Genomic DNA, 13291 nt, shown 5'->3' on the forward strand with positions numbered 1-13291 from the left:
GATGCTTTGCCTGTTTGATGGTTCGTCGGAGGGCATAGCGGGATTCTTTTAAGCTTCCGGGTTAGAGTCCAGGTCCTTGAAAGCGGCAGCGCTAGCCTTTAGCTCAGTTCGGATGCTGCCTGTAATCCATGTTTTCTGGTTGGGGTATGTACGTACGGTCACTGTGGGGACGACGTCATCAATGCACTTATTGATGAAGCCAATGACAGCTGTGGTGTACTCCTCAATGCCATTGGCGGAATCCCGGAACATATTCCAGTCTGTGCTAGCAAAATAGTCCTGTAGCTTAGCATATGCTTCATCTGACCACTTTTGATCTAGTGATTGGTGCGTCCTGCTTTAATTTTTGCCTGTAAGCAGGAATCAGGAGGAAAGAATGATGGTCGGCTGAGGCGTGGGAGCCTGTAGAGCCTGCTGAGGTGCGGAAACTTGTAGAGACGGGTGAGGCACGGGAACCTGTCGAGCCGGCTGAGGCACGGGAGCCTGATGAGCCGGCTCAGGCATAGGATCCCGTCGAGCCGGCTGAGGCATGGAAGCCTGACGAGCCAAACGAGACTTGAAAACCTGTCGAGCCAGCTGAGGCATGAAAGCCTGATGAGCTAGCTGAGGCTTCCCTGGTAGCTTTGGCAATGGAAGCCTGACACGCCAACCAAGGCTTGTGAACCTGTCAAGCCAGCTGAGGCATGGAAGCCTGACGAGCCAGCTGGGGCATCCGCAGTTGATTTGGCAGCTGCCCTTGGACCTGTAAAAAACACCAGTAAAAAACAGCAAAAGAAAATCACTGTTACTCTGTAAAGCGTTATATTGTAATGTGTACGCTAAGAATCGGGAAGCAAGTACAGGGAGTGTATTTAATAAATAACGGTATATGGAACAAACAAAGAACCACGACTAGCATACAGACATGAAACATATAAACAGAAACAATAACGCCTGAAAAACCAAAGGGAGTGACAGATATAGGGAAGGTAATCAGGAAAGTGATGGAGTCTAATGAGGCGCAGGTGCACGTAACGATGGTGACAGGTGGGCGTAATAATTAGTAAACTGGCGGCAACGAACGCCAGAGAGGAGGAGCTGGAGTAGACGTGACACAGGATACCCACTGAACAGACACTGGTTGAATCAACGTTGTTTCAAAGTAATTGGTCAACGTATTATGATGTGGAATCAACGTGGAAAATACATCAGATTTTAGTCATCAGTTTAGTCACCAGTACTGTTTTCATCTCATTTCAACCAGCATTGTAAACATTTAAATAAGGGTAAAAATGTAACTTGAATACATTGACTTAACCTGACTAACAGGTTGTTACATCAATTTAATTTCAACATAATCATCAGAACTATATACAGTGCCTTGCGATTTAATCTTCATAGGGAAGTCGTTAAGAGCAAATTGTCTTTTGCCGTAACATCATGGTTTAATTAAATCATAATGACAAACAAACACACACACTGCACTGTGCTGTCAGTCACTATGGACAGACAAGTGTAGGGTGCGAGATGCGACTGAAATTTTGCGAGTAGGGAGAGAGGGTGGAGGAGGAGGCTTGGCTTGAAGTGCTGGGCATCTTGTTATGACATGATTTACTGGAATTAGGCTTCTATGAAGGAATTTTGAATGTCTTTGAACTTGAGAGATTTGGCTTAACGTTGGATCAGAGCTAACAATCTTGTGTGTGCAGAGCAGCACTAGAACATAAACACAACTTACCTTACCTTTCTTACCAACTTACAACTTACCTTTCTGTAAATCTGTAAATCCAATGTGGAACATGATAATTATAGTATCCTTAACTAGCATTGAAAATGTTAATCCATTCTTCTCTATTTAAAAATGTATCTTCCTAATTTTTGAATCACACTTGTAATGTCGTCAGTGGCTATAGTAAGCGATGCTTCGGAGAGGGAGGGCCAGGTAGTTTACACACACACACACTGGCAAAGATTTCCAGCTGGCAGGCAGACACTAGAAGACGTTTGAGTGACAGAGTGAGGGCTTGCATAGGCGTTTGTTGCAATTTTTGTGGGACTGGAAAAAAAGGCTTGTAACGTAAAAGAACGTTGTTAACCGGTTCCCATGCTTTTAAAATAACGGTTCTGTTCCAGAAATATATAGATCACTTTCGTTCCCGGTTCTAACTCTGTTCCTCAAATATTATTTTCTGTTTTTAAATTCTGTTCCCTGAACTGGTTCCAACACCTGATTACAAGGGATTGGAGCAAGTAGGTTGGCTGCTAGGCATTTGTATATTACAGCATATTAATACTAGGTGTTTTATATAACATGCGCTTCTAGAGGCCTAAACAAAGGCTTCCAAACTGTCCGTGATTACGGGGTAAAACAGATTAAATGGACGTGGTTGAATATTCAACCATTATAGGTTTAATAAATCCTCTTAAGGATCGAACCCTTTTTTAAAATTTTCCCCTAAAATGACATACCCAAATCTAACTGCCTGTAGCTCAGGACCTGAAGCAAGGATATGAATATTTTTGATATCATTTGAAAGGAAACACTTAGAAGTTTGTGGAAATGTTAAATTAATGTAGGAGAATATAACACATTAGATCTGGTAAATGATAATACAAAAAAATAATGTATTTTTTGTATATTTTTTATTACCATCATCTTTGAAATGCAAGAGAAAGACCAAAATGTATTATTCCAGCCAAGGCACCATTTAGATTTTTGGCCACTAGATGGCAGCAGTGTATGTGCAAAGTTTTAGACTGATCACATTATCCTACGTTAACTCAACCGTCCCGCGGGGGACCCACCGATCCTGTAGAGGTTTTAAGACCCACTGCCAGTCTGATCTGGCCCGTATATACATTTTTAATTGTTAGGGAACTACTAACACATATCACTTAAATTGATACAGGACGCTCACTAACCGGGTGGAACAAATATAGCCACTTTCAAGGCACGCCTTAAAATATGTTAATGAGCCAGCGATTCTTTCCCCTCCCACAATACTTTTCTACAATGCACCATCATTTATAGTATGCAGCATTAAATATACAGCAAAACAATAATACAGTACGTTCTTGTTGAATTGTATTGAAAAAGTATTAAGGAATTGCTAATAGTGTGTATGTAACTATATATTACAGCATACCAACTGATATTTGGTGTTTTATATCATTTGCAGGCCTTAACAAAGGCTTCTAAACTGACAGTGACTACAGGGACAAACAGATCAAAAGGACAAGGCCAGCCACTCAACCATTACAGGTTTGCGACTTGCTGCCACTCTGATCTGTCCCCTATATCAGGTATTCCCAAACTGGGGTACGGGGTACGCACAAGGCCATCGGGGTACGCCAAATAAAAATATGAATCACATTTTCAAACAGTACATTTATATTTTTCAGTGGAGCTATCCAGTATTTTTTTTTCTTGCCTGAGTAGCCTCTTTTCACCGACAGAAATAAAATTAAACCATCTAGTGTTCAGCGAAATAACAACACAATGTCAAATACAGGTAGCCTAGTCAAATAATTAACATCCAATCACATTAACTGTTACTCTCTCACAGGAAACCTTCACTCTTGCACAGACATTTAGAAACGAAACATGAGAATGTAAAAAACAAGCCACGGGAGTTTTTTGAGCGAGAATAAATATGACTTTCAAGTAGTAAGACATGTATAAAAGCAACAGATACCATTAATAAGAAGGGGCTAGAAGCGTCTTATATGAGTACCCCATACTATTGTGGAGGACTTAATTCTTCCTGCTGCTGCGGATATGGTTGGGACAATGCTGGGGGAAAAGGCCCAAAAAACTATACAGACAATGCCTTCATCAAACAACATTGTTTCAAGACGCATCAGTGATATGGCAGGAGATGTTTTGAAACAATTACTGCTTCACATACAAGCTAGTGAATTATATGCATTACAGCTGAGTCAAAAGACCATGGTGGGCCTGGCACAGCTCTTGGTATATGTCCTTTACGTTTATGGGGGATCAATTAAGGATGACATCCTCTTCTGCAAACCATTGGAAACCAGGAAAACGTGAGAGGATATGTTTAAAGTACTGGACAGCTTTGTGACATCAAATGGACTTTGGTGGTCAAGATGTGTTGGTATCTGTACTGATGGCCCAAAAGCCATGACAGGGAGACACAGTGGAATGGTAACGCGCGTGCAAGCATTTGCTCCCGACGCCACTTGGGTACACTGCAGCATCCACCGAGAGGCTCTTGCTGCCAAGGGAATGCCTGACAGCTTGAAAGACATTTTGGGCACTACAGTGAAAATGGTTAACTTTGTTAAAACAAGGTCCTTGAACTCCCTTGCATTTTCTGCATCATGCAATGATCAAATCCAAGTTTATTTGTCACGTGCGCCGAATACTACACGTGTAGACCTTACAGTGAAGTGCTTACTTACAGGCTCTAACCAATAGTGCAAAAAATATATTAGATGAACAATAGGTAAGTAAAGAAATAAAAATAACAGTAAAAAGACGGTGAAAAATAACAGTAGCGAGGCTATACACAGTCAGGTTTATTGTGGTAGTATGTACATGTAGATATTGTTAAAGGGACTATGCATATACGATGAACAGAGAGTAGTAGTAGCGTAAAAGAGGGGCTGGGGGGGGGGGGGGGGGGGTACACAATGCAAATAGTCCGGGTAGCCATCTGATTACCTGTTCAGGAGTCTTATGGCTTGGGGGTAGAAGCTGTTAAGAAGCCTTTTGGACCTAGACTTGGCGTTCCGGTACCGCTTCCCGTGTGGTAGCAGAGAGAACAGTCTATGACTAGGGTGGCTGGGGTCTTTGACAATTTTCGGGCATTCCTCTGACACTGCCTGGTATAGAGGTCCTTGATGGCGGGAAGCTTGGCCCCAGTGATGTACTGGGCATTACGCACAACCCTTCTGTAGTGCCTTGTGGACGGAGGCCGAGCAGTTGCCATACCAGGCAGTGATGGAACCACTCTCGATGGTGCAGCTGTAGAACATTTTGAGGATCTGAGGACCCATGCCAAATCTTTTCAGTCTCCTGAGGGGGAATAGGCTTTGTCGTGCCCTCTTCACGACTGTCTTAGTGTGTTTGGACCATGATAGTTTGTTGGTGATGTGGACACCAAGGAACTTGAAGTTCTCAACCTGCCTAGTCAAGCTATTAGAATCCCTGACCAGCTCACAGCTAACTTTTTACTTTATTCTGAATGCTAACCAGTCTGGTTTAGATTTGGACATAGCACTCTTTCAAGTCTATGCTTGTTTTACATGTTGTGTTAAATTGCCTAGATCATAAAATCATTGTGCTGCCTTATTTACAGACCTTTCCAAAGCCTTCAACACTGTTGGCCATTCCCTACTCATTAAAAGACTGTCTGAAATGGGACTGGATCAGGAGTCTAGCAAATTCTTTAAGACTTATAATACAGACAGGACACAATGTGTGCTTAACTGATGGTGTCAAGTCTAGTTTCCTCAATATTATCAAAGGTGTACCTGTCACGGTCGTCCTCCTCTTCATCTGAAGAGGAGAGGCGAGAAGGATCAGAGGACCAAAATGCGGCGTGGTATGTGTTCATGATGAGTATTTAATAAAAGAAAGCACTGAACACTGAATACAAAAACAATAAACAAATAACGACCGTGAAGCTACAACTTAGACCTGTGCAGACACAAGCCACTAACATAGACAATCACCCACAAACAAACAGTGCAACCCAGGCTACCTAAGTATGATTCTCAATCAGAGACAACTAATGACATCTGCCTCTGATTGAGAACCATACTAGGCCGAAACATACAACTCCCCAAATCATAGAAAAACAAACATAGACTGCCCACCCAACTCACGCCCTGACCATACTAAATAAATAAAAAACAAAGGAAATAAAGGTCAGAACGTGACAGTACCACAAGGATTGGTTTTGGGACTATCTATTGAATCCTGTAATATTGTATGCAGACGATGTGGTTATGTATGCCATTGCGCCAACTGTTGATCAAGCTATGTTACAGCTGCAATCTTATTTTGTTACATTACAGAAAGGCCTTGTTGATTTACAACGTGTACTTAATGCAGGCAAAATGAAATATACACTACCAGTCAAAAGTTTTAGATCACATAGGGTTTTTCTTTATTTGTACTATTTTATGCATTGTAGAATAGTAGTGAAGACATCAAAACTACGAAATAACACATGGAATCATGTAGTAAACTAAAAAGTGTTAAACAAATCAAAATGTATTTTTTATTTGAGATTCTTCAAATAGCCACTCTTTGCCTCGATGACAGCTTTGCACACTCTTGACATTCTCTCAACCTGTTTCACCTGGAATGCTTTTCCAGCAGTCTTGAAGGAGTTCCCATGTATGCTGAGCACTTGTTGGCTGCTTTTCCTTCACTCTGCTGTCCGAATCATCCCAAAACATTTCAATTTGGTTGAGGTCAGGGATTGTGGGGGCCAGGTCAACTAATGCAGCACTCCATCACTCTCCTTCTTGGTAAAATAGCACTTACACAGTCTGGAGGTTTGTTTGGTCATTGTCAAGTTGAAAAACAAATGATAGTCCCACTAAGCCCAAAACAGATGGTATGGCATATTGCTGCAGAATGCTGTGGTAGCCATGCTTGTTAAGTGTGCCTTGAATTCTAAATAAATCACAGACAGCGTTACCAGCAATGCACCTCCACACCTCCTCCATGCTTTACGGTGGCAAATACACGAATAAAATACAATCTATGTAATCCGTTCACCCACACCGCGTCTCACAAAGATACAGCGGTTGGAAGCAAAAATCTCCAATTTGGACTCATTAGACCAAAGTACAAATATCCACTGGTCTAATGTCCATCATTCAAATGTATTTATAAAGCCCTTCTTACATCAGCTGATGTCTCAAAGTGCTGTACAGAAACTCAGCCTAAAACCCCAAACAGCAAGCAATGCAGGTGTAGAAGCACGTGTTTCTTAGCCCAAGCAAGTCTCTTATTATTGGTGTCCTTTAGTAGTGTCTTCTTTGCAGCAATTCACACAGTCCCCTCTGAACAGTTGATGTTGATGTATCTGTTACCTGAACTCTGTGAAGCATTTATTTGGGCTGCAATTTCTGAGATTGGTAACTCTAATAAATGTATCCTTTGCAGCAGAGTTAACTCTGGGTCTTCCATTCCTGTGGCGGTCCTCATGAGAGCCAGTTTCATCATCATAGCGCTTGATGGTTTCAAAGTTCTTAAAATGGTTCCGTATTGACTGACCTTCATGTCTTAACCTTTTGTGACTAGGGGGCAGTATTTTCATTTTTGGAATATGCTAGAATATGCATATAATTGACAGCTTAGGATAGAAAACACTCTAAAGTTTCCAAAACTTAAAAAAATATTGTCTGTGAGTATAACAGAACTGATATTGCAGGCGAAAGCCTGAGAAAAATCCAATCCGGAAAATGCCTCATGTTTTGAAAGCGCTGCGTTCCAATGCGTCCCTATTGAGCAGTGAATGGGCTATCAACCAGATTACTTTTTCTCCGTATTCCCCAAGGTGTCTACAGCATTGTGACGCAGTTTTACGCATTTATGTTGAAGAATACCCGTAAGCGGCTACATTGCGCAAGTGGTCACCTGATGCTCTCAGAGTGATTCTCGCGTAAAATACAGAGGTAGCCATTATTCCAATCGGTCCTACTGAAAAACCAATTGTCCCGGTGGATATATTATCGAATGGATATTTGAAAAACACCTTGAGGATTGATTATAAACAACGTTTGCCATGTTTCTGTCGATATTATGGAGCTAATTTTGAATATTATTCAGAGTTTTCGTGACTGCAATTTCCGGGCGATTTCTCAGCCAAACGTGAAGAACAAACAAGCTATTTCGCCTACAAAAATAATATTTTTGGAAAAAAGGAACATTGGCTATCTAACTGGGAGTCTCGTGAGTGAAAACATCCGAAGCTCATCAAAGGTAAACGATTTAATTTGATTGCTTTTCTGATTTCCGTGACCAAGTTACCTGCTGCTAGCTGGACAAAATGCTATGCTAGGCTATCGATAAACTTACACAAATGCTTGTTTGATTTGACCTGCCACCATTGTTACGCGCACCTGCGCTTCATGAGACTCACCTGGACTCCATCACCTTCCTGATTACCTCCCCTATATCAGTCACTCCCTTTGGTTCATTACCTAGGCATTGCTGACTCGGTTTCATGTCTGTACACATTTTGTGTTTCTTGTTTTGTACTAGTTTCCATTTATTATAAAATTTGCACTCCCTGTAGTTGCTTCCCGATTCTTAGCATACACGTTACAGAATAATGCCTCACCAAAGGAAAGCCTCAGCAGGCTCTGCGGGTTCACGCACCTCGTGCCGGCTCTGCGGGTTCACGCGCCTCGTGCCGGCTCTGCGGTTCACGCACCTCGTGCCGGCTGAGGCGGCGCCGGCTCTGCGGGTTCTTGCGCATCATCCGGCGCTGCGGGTACACTCGTCTCATGCCTGCTCGTCGGGTTCCTCAGGGAGGAGGTACTGTCACGTCTACTCCCGCTCCTCTCTGGCGCTCATTGTCACCAGTTTACTCATAATTACACACACCTGTCACCATCGTTACGGAGCACCTGTGCCTCATGAGACTCATCTGGACTCCATCACCTTCCTGATTACCTTGTCTATATCTGTCACTCCCTTTGGTTCTTTCCTCAGGCGTTATTGTTTCTGTTTATATGTTTCATGTATGTACGCTACTCATGTTTCTTGTTTTGTTCCATGTAACCTTTATTAAATACACTCCCTGTACTTGCTTCCCAATTCTTAGCGTACACGTTACATCCTGTAACATGTCTGTCTCTTTCGAAGGTGCTGAACGCTTCTGTGACAACATTGAGGATATGATTGGCTATAGGCCCTCCTCCCTGGTCAAGTATTGTTGGCTCTACATTACCCCTACTATCTGCACAGTGAGTTTAAACCCAGTCCATTTTTATCATTATTCCATTCTTTGTTTTAATGGATACAACTGAAATTATGCTTACAAAACATTCTGCTGTCTATCAATGGCAAGGCATAATCAAAACAACAATGAAACAACATATTTCTGCCATCTTCCTTTCTCTCTTCAAGGGAACCTTTGTATTTTCCCTGCTGAAGTACAGCCCTTTGAAGTTCAACAACACATATTTGTACCCATGGTGGGCCTACTGGCTAGGCTGGTTCTTGGCTATGTCCTCCTTATCTCTCATCCCCATCACCATGGTCTACAAATTGTACTGGGGCAAAGGGACTTTCTGGCAGGTCAGTATGATGGGAAGTTTTCCCTGGAACATTTAAAAGTGTGAATGATTGCATCAAATTTATATTCTTGTTGTTGCTCTTTGTCACATTTACAAAGTTGACAATCTAGAAAATTTAAAATAGAAAAGCTAAATAAAATTAATCTAATCGGAAAGGCTGGGACCTTTCATCTGGTTCTTTCATCTCTAGCATAGAGTTTATGCACTATTCTGAGATTTGTAAGAATACTTTTGTAGCACATTGATTATACTTACTTTGAGACCACTTTGCTCCCAAGCGCCTCCAGACAATCTGTCGGCCAGCAGATGACCTTCCTATGATGATGAAGGAGGAGATGGTAGGTCTCTATGCTCTGGACCATGTTACTGACGATGAGAAGACATACAGCAATAATCTATAGACTGACTATTCTACTACTAGTTTTGGGGCTGGTTTCCCAGACACAGATTAAGCCTAGTGGGACTGAGACCATGATTTTTCGTCCAGGACAAGGCTTAATATGTGTCCGGGAAACCAGCCTTTTTTTGTTGTCTATTTTTGTAACTTAAAAAAAAAATATATATATATATAGATACACACACACAGTGTCAAGAAAACGTATGTGATCCCTTTGGAAATACCTGGATTTCTGCATAAATTGGTCATCAAATTTGATCTGATCTTCATCTAAGTTACAATAATAGACAAACATAGTGTGCTTAAACTAATAACACTCAAATTATTGTATTTTTTTGTCTATATTGAATGCATCATTTAAACATTCACAGTGTTGGTTGGAAAAAGCATGTGAACCCCTAGGCTAATGACTTCTCCAAAAGCTAATTGGAGTCAGGAGTCAGCTAACCTGGTGGCAGGGTAGCCTAGTAGTTTGAGTGTTTTATTAGTAACCGAAAGGTTGCAAGTTCAAATCCCTGAGCTGACAAGGTACAAATCTCTCGTTCTGCACCAGAACAAAGCAGTTAACCCACTGTTCCTAGGCCGTCATTGAAAATAAGAATTTGTTCTTAACTGTCTTGCCTAGTTAAATAAAGGTAAAATGAAAAAAACCTGGAGTCCAATCAAAGAGAGGAAATGAGATGTTGGTTAGAGCTGCCTTGCCCTATAAAAAAACACGTAATTTGAGTTTGCTATTCACAAGAATCATTGCCTGATGTGAACCATGCCTCGAACAAAAGAGATCTCAGTAGACCTAAGAATTGTTGACTTGCATAAAGCCTTGATGTGCAAGATAAATGGTATATAAATGGAGAAAGTTTGGCACTGTTGCTACTCTCCCTAGGAGTGGCTGTCCTACAAAAATGACTGCAAGAGCACAGTGTAGAATGCTCAATGAGGTTAAGAAGAATCCTAGTGTCAGCTAAAGACTTACAGAAATCTCTGGAACATGCTAACATCTCTGTTGATGAGTCTTTGATACGTAAAACACTAAACAAGAATGCTGTTCAGGGGAGGACACCACGGAAGAAGCCACTGCTGTCCAAAAAAAACATTGCTGTACATCTGAAGTTTGCAAAAGTGCACCTGGATGTTCCACAGTGCTACTTGCAAAATATTCTGTGGACAGATGAAACTACAGTTGCCTTGTTTGAAAGGAACACACAACACTATGTGTGGAGAAAAAAGCCACAGCACACCAACATTAAAACCTCATCCCAACTGTAAAGTATGGTGGAAGGAGCATCATGTTTTGGGGCTGCTTTGCTGCCTCAGGGCCTGGACAGCTTGCTATCATCGACCAAAAAATAAATTCCCAAGTTTATCAAGACTTTTTGCAGGAGAAAGTTAGGTTACCTGTCCGCCAATTTAAGCTCAACAGAAGTTGGGTGATGCAACAGGACAACAACCCAAAACACAGAAGTAAATCAACAACAGAATGGTTTCAACAGAAGAAAATATGCATTCTGGACTGGCCCAGTCTCAATTGGGTTGAGGTCAGGACTCAACCCGATTGAGATATTGTGGCATGACCTCAAGAGAGCAGTTCACACCAGACATCCCAAGAATATTGCTGAACTGAAACAGTTTTGTAAAGAGGAATGGTCCAAAATTCCTCCTGACTTTTGTGCAGATCTGATCCGCAACTACAGAAAACGTTTGGTTGAGGTTATTGCTGCCAAAGGAGGGTCAACCAGTTATTAAATCCAAGGGTTCACATACTTTTTCCACGCCACACTGTGAATGTTTACACGGTGTGTTCAATAAAGACATGAAAACGTATAATTGTTTGTGTGTTATTAGTTTAAGCAGACTGTGTTTGTCTATTGTTGTTACCTAGATGAAGATCAGATGACATTTTATGACCAATTTATGCAGAAATCCAGGTATTTCCAAATGGTTCACATACTTTGTCTCGCCACTGTATATATATTAAGAGTTTTTGGGGGCTTTGTGTTTTATATAGTTCATGTAGCTGCTCAGAGTTGTGCTTGAGTAATGTGGGGTATTAGGTTTCAACTGCAGTATGATGTATAGTGAGTGTAATATCATAGTTTTATTTAGCTTAATCAACTTAATATCTATAGCATAATGTGTGAAATCATAGAAACATATTTTTCTTAAGATTGAAATGATTAGTGGGTTGAAGACCAATCATAAAATAGCTACACCTAGATCACCTTAACATTTTGGGCCGGTTTCCCACACACAGAGAATCTCCATTGAACATGTTTTTTAGTCCAGGATTAGGCTTAATCTGTGCATACACTCAGTATACAGTAGTTCATCAATCCAAGTCGTTGACGTGTACCTTTTATTTTACCGGGTAAATTGACATAAATTGACAATCACCCCATTTGTAATGAACTATTCTTATTTGAACAAACAAAATGAACAACCTCAGGATCTAATTCTAAAGAATAATGTTATAAACCCCTGTGTGTAATTTGGTCACAAAAAAGATAATGCATTGTAGTCTACTGTTTAACTTCAAATCCATTTCTGATGTCTGTATCATGTTGTATCTTGCTGAAGTGTTGGTCGTGCAATACAAATCTACCACAGCAGGGGTTTTGATGTATTTGTTGAAAGTCAACAAGTACACCTGGAACATTGTATATACAGGTAACTGCCAAAAGAAAGGAAACACTTGAGGGATAAATGGGGGATACAAGGTCCATTGAAAGCAGTTGCTTTCACACAGGTGTGGATCCTGAATTAATTAAGCAATTAAAAACATCCCGTCATTCTACCCTGGCTAGAAGGAGAGATCTCTGACTTGAGGGGTCTCAAAGGAGCAAAGAGGGGTTTAAAGTGGGTTTGTGTGTCTCAGTCACCAGATCTCAACCCAATCGAACACTTATGGGAGACTCTGGACTGGTACCTGAGACAGCGTTTTCCACAACCATCAACAAAATATCAAATTATAGAATATCTTGTGGAAGAATGGTGTTGCATCCCTCTAATAGATTTCAAGACACTTGTAGAATCTATGCTGATGCGAATTGATGCTGTGATGGTGGCTCATGGTGGCCCAACGCCCTATTAAGACACTTTATGTTGGTGTCCTTTATTTTAGCAGTTACCTATACCTCTCATTATATCAACTTATGTAGAAATGTTCTATTTTATCTAATACTGTTTTACAAGATATTTTTGTTAACGTTTCTGTAATAAAATACTTTTAAACAGAACACTGATCCTTCTTACTCCTTATTTGTATTTATTTTACCTTTATTTAACTAGTCAAGTCAGTTAAGAACAAATTCTTATAAACAATGATGGCCTACGAAAAGGCGTCCTGCGGGGACTAGGATTAAAAATACAAATACGTTTCATTAAAATATAGGACAAAACACACATCACGACAAGAGAGACAACACAGCACTACATAAAAAGAGACCTAAGACAACAACATAGTATCCAGGACAAGGCTTGTTCTGTGTCCATGAAACCAGCCCTTTTTTTGTCTATTCTTGTTTATTTTTGTAACTTAAAGAGAAACCTAAGACAACAACATAGCATGGCACAACACATGACAACACAGCATGGTAGCAACACAATAGGACAACAACATGGTAGCGG

At 40.9% G+C, this 13291-nt stretch overlaps 1 protein-coding gene across 1 annotated transcript in view; it reads left to right on the forward strand.

Moving 5' to 3' along the window:
• slc6a11a (solute carrier family 6 member 11a) overlaps positions 1–9909 on the forward strand; it is a 30122-nt gene extending 20213 nt beyond the window's left edge. Inside the window, exons 12-14 of the mRNA XM_021568883.2 lie at positions 8837–8937; positions 9101–9271; positions 9549–9909. Of these exons, the coding sequence (XP_021424558.1) occupies positions 8837–8937; positions 9101–9271; positions 9549–9671 (395 nt within the window). The 3' untranslated portion in view covers positions 9672–9909. The remainder of the gene's footprint in view (positions 1–8836; positions 8938–9100; positions 9272–9548) is intronic.
• Positions 9910–13291: the final 3382 nt, after the last annotated feature.

The sequence above is a fragment of the Oncorhynchus mykiss genome, chromosome 17 (genome assembly GCF_013265735.2).
Source record: "Oncorhynchus mykiss isolate Arlee chromosome 17, USDA_OmykA_1.1, whole genome shotgun sequence".
In the NCBI taxonomy this organism is placed as follows: Eukaryota; Metazoa; Chordata; class Actinopteri; order Salmoniformes; family Salmonidae; genus Oncorhynchus; species Oncorhynchus mykiss.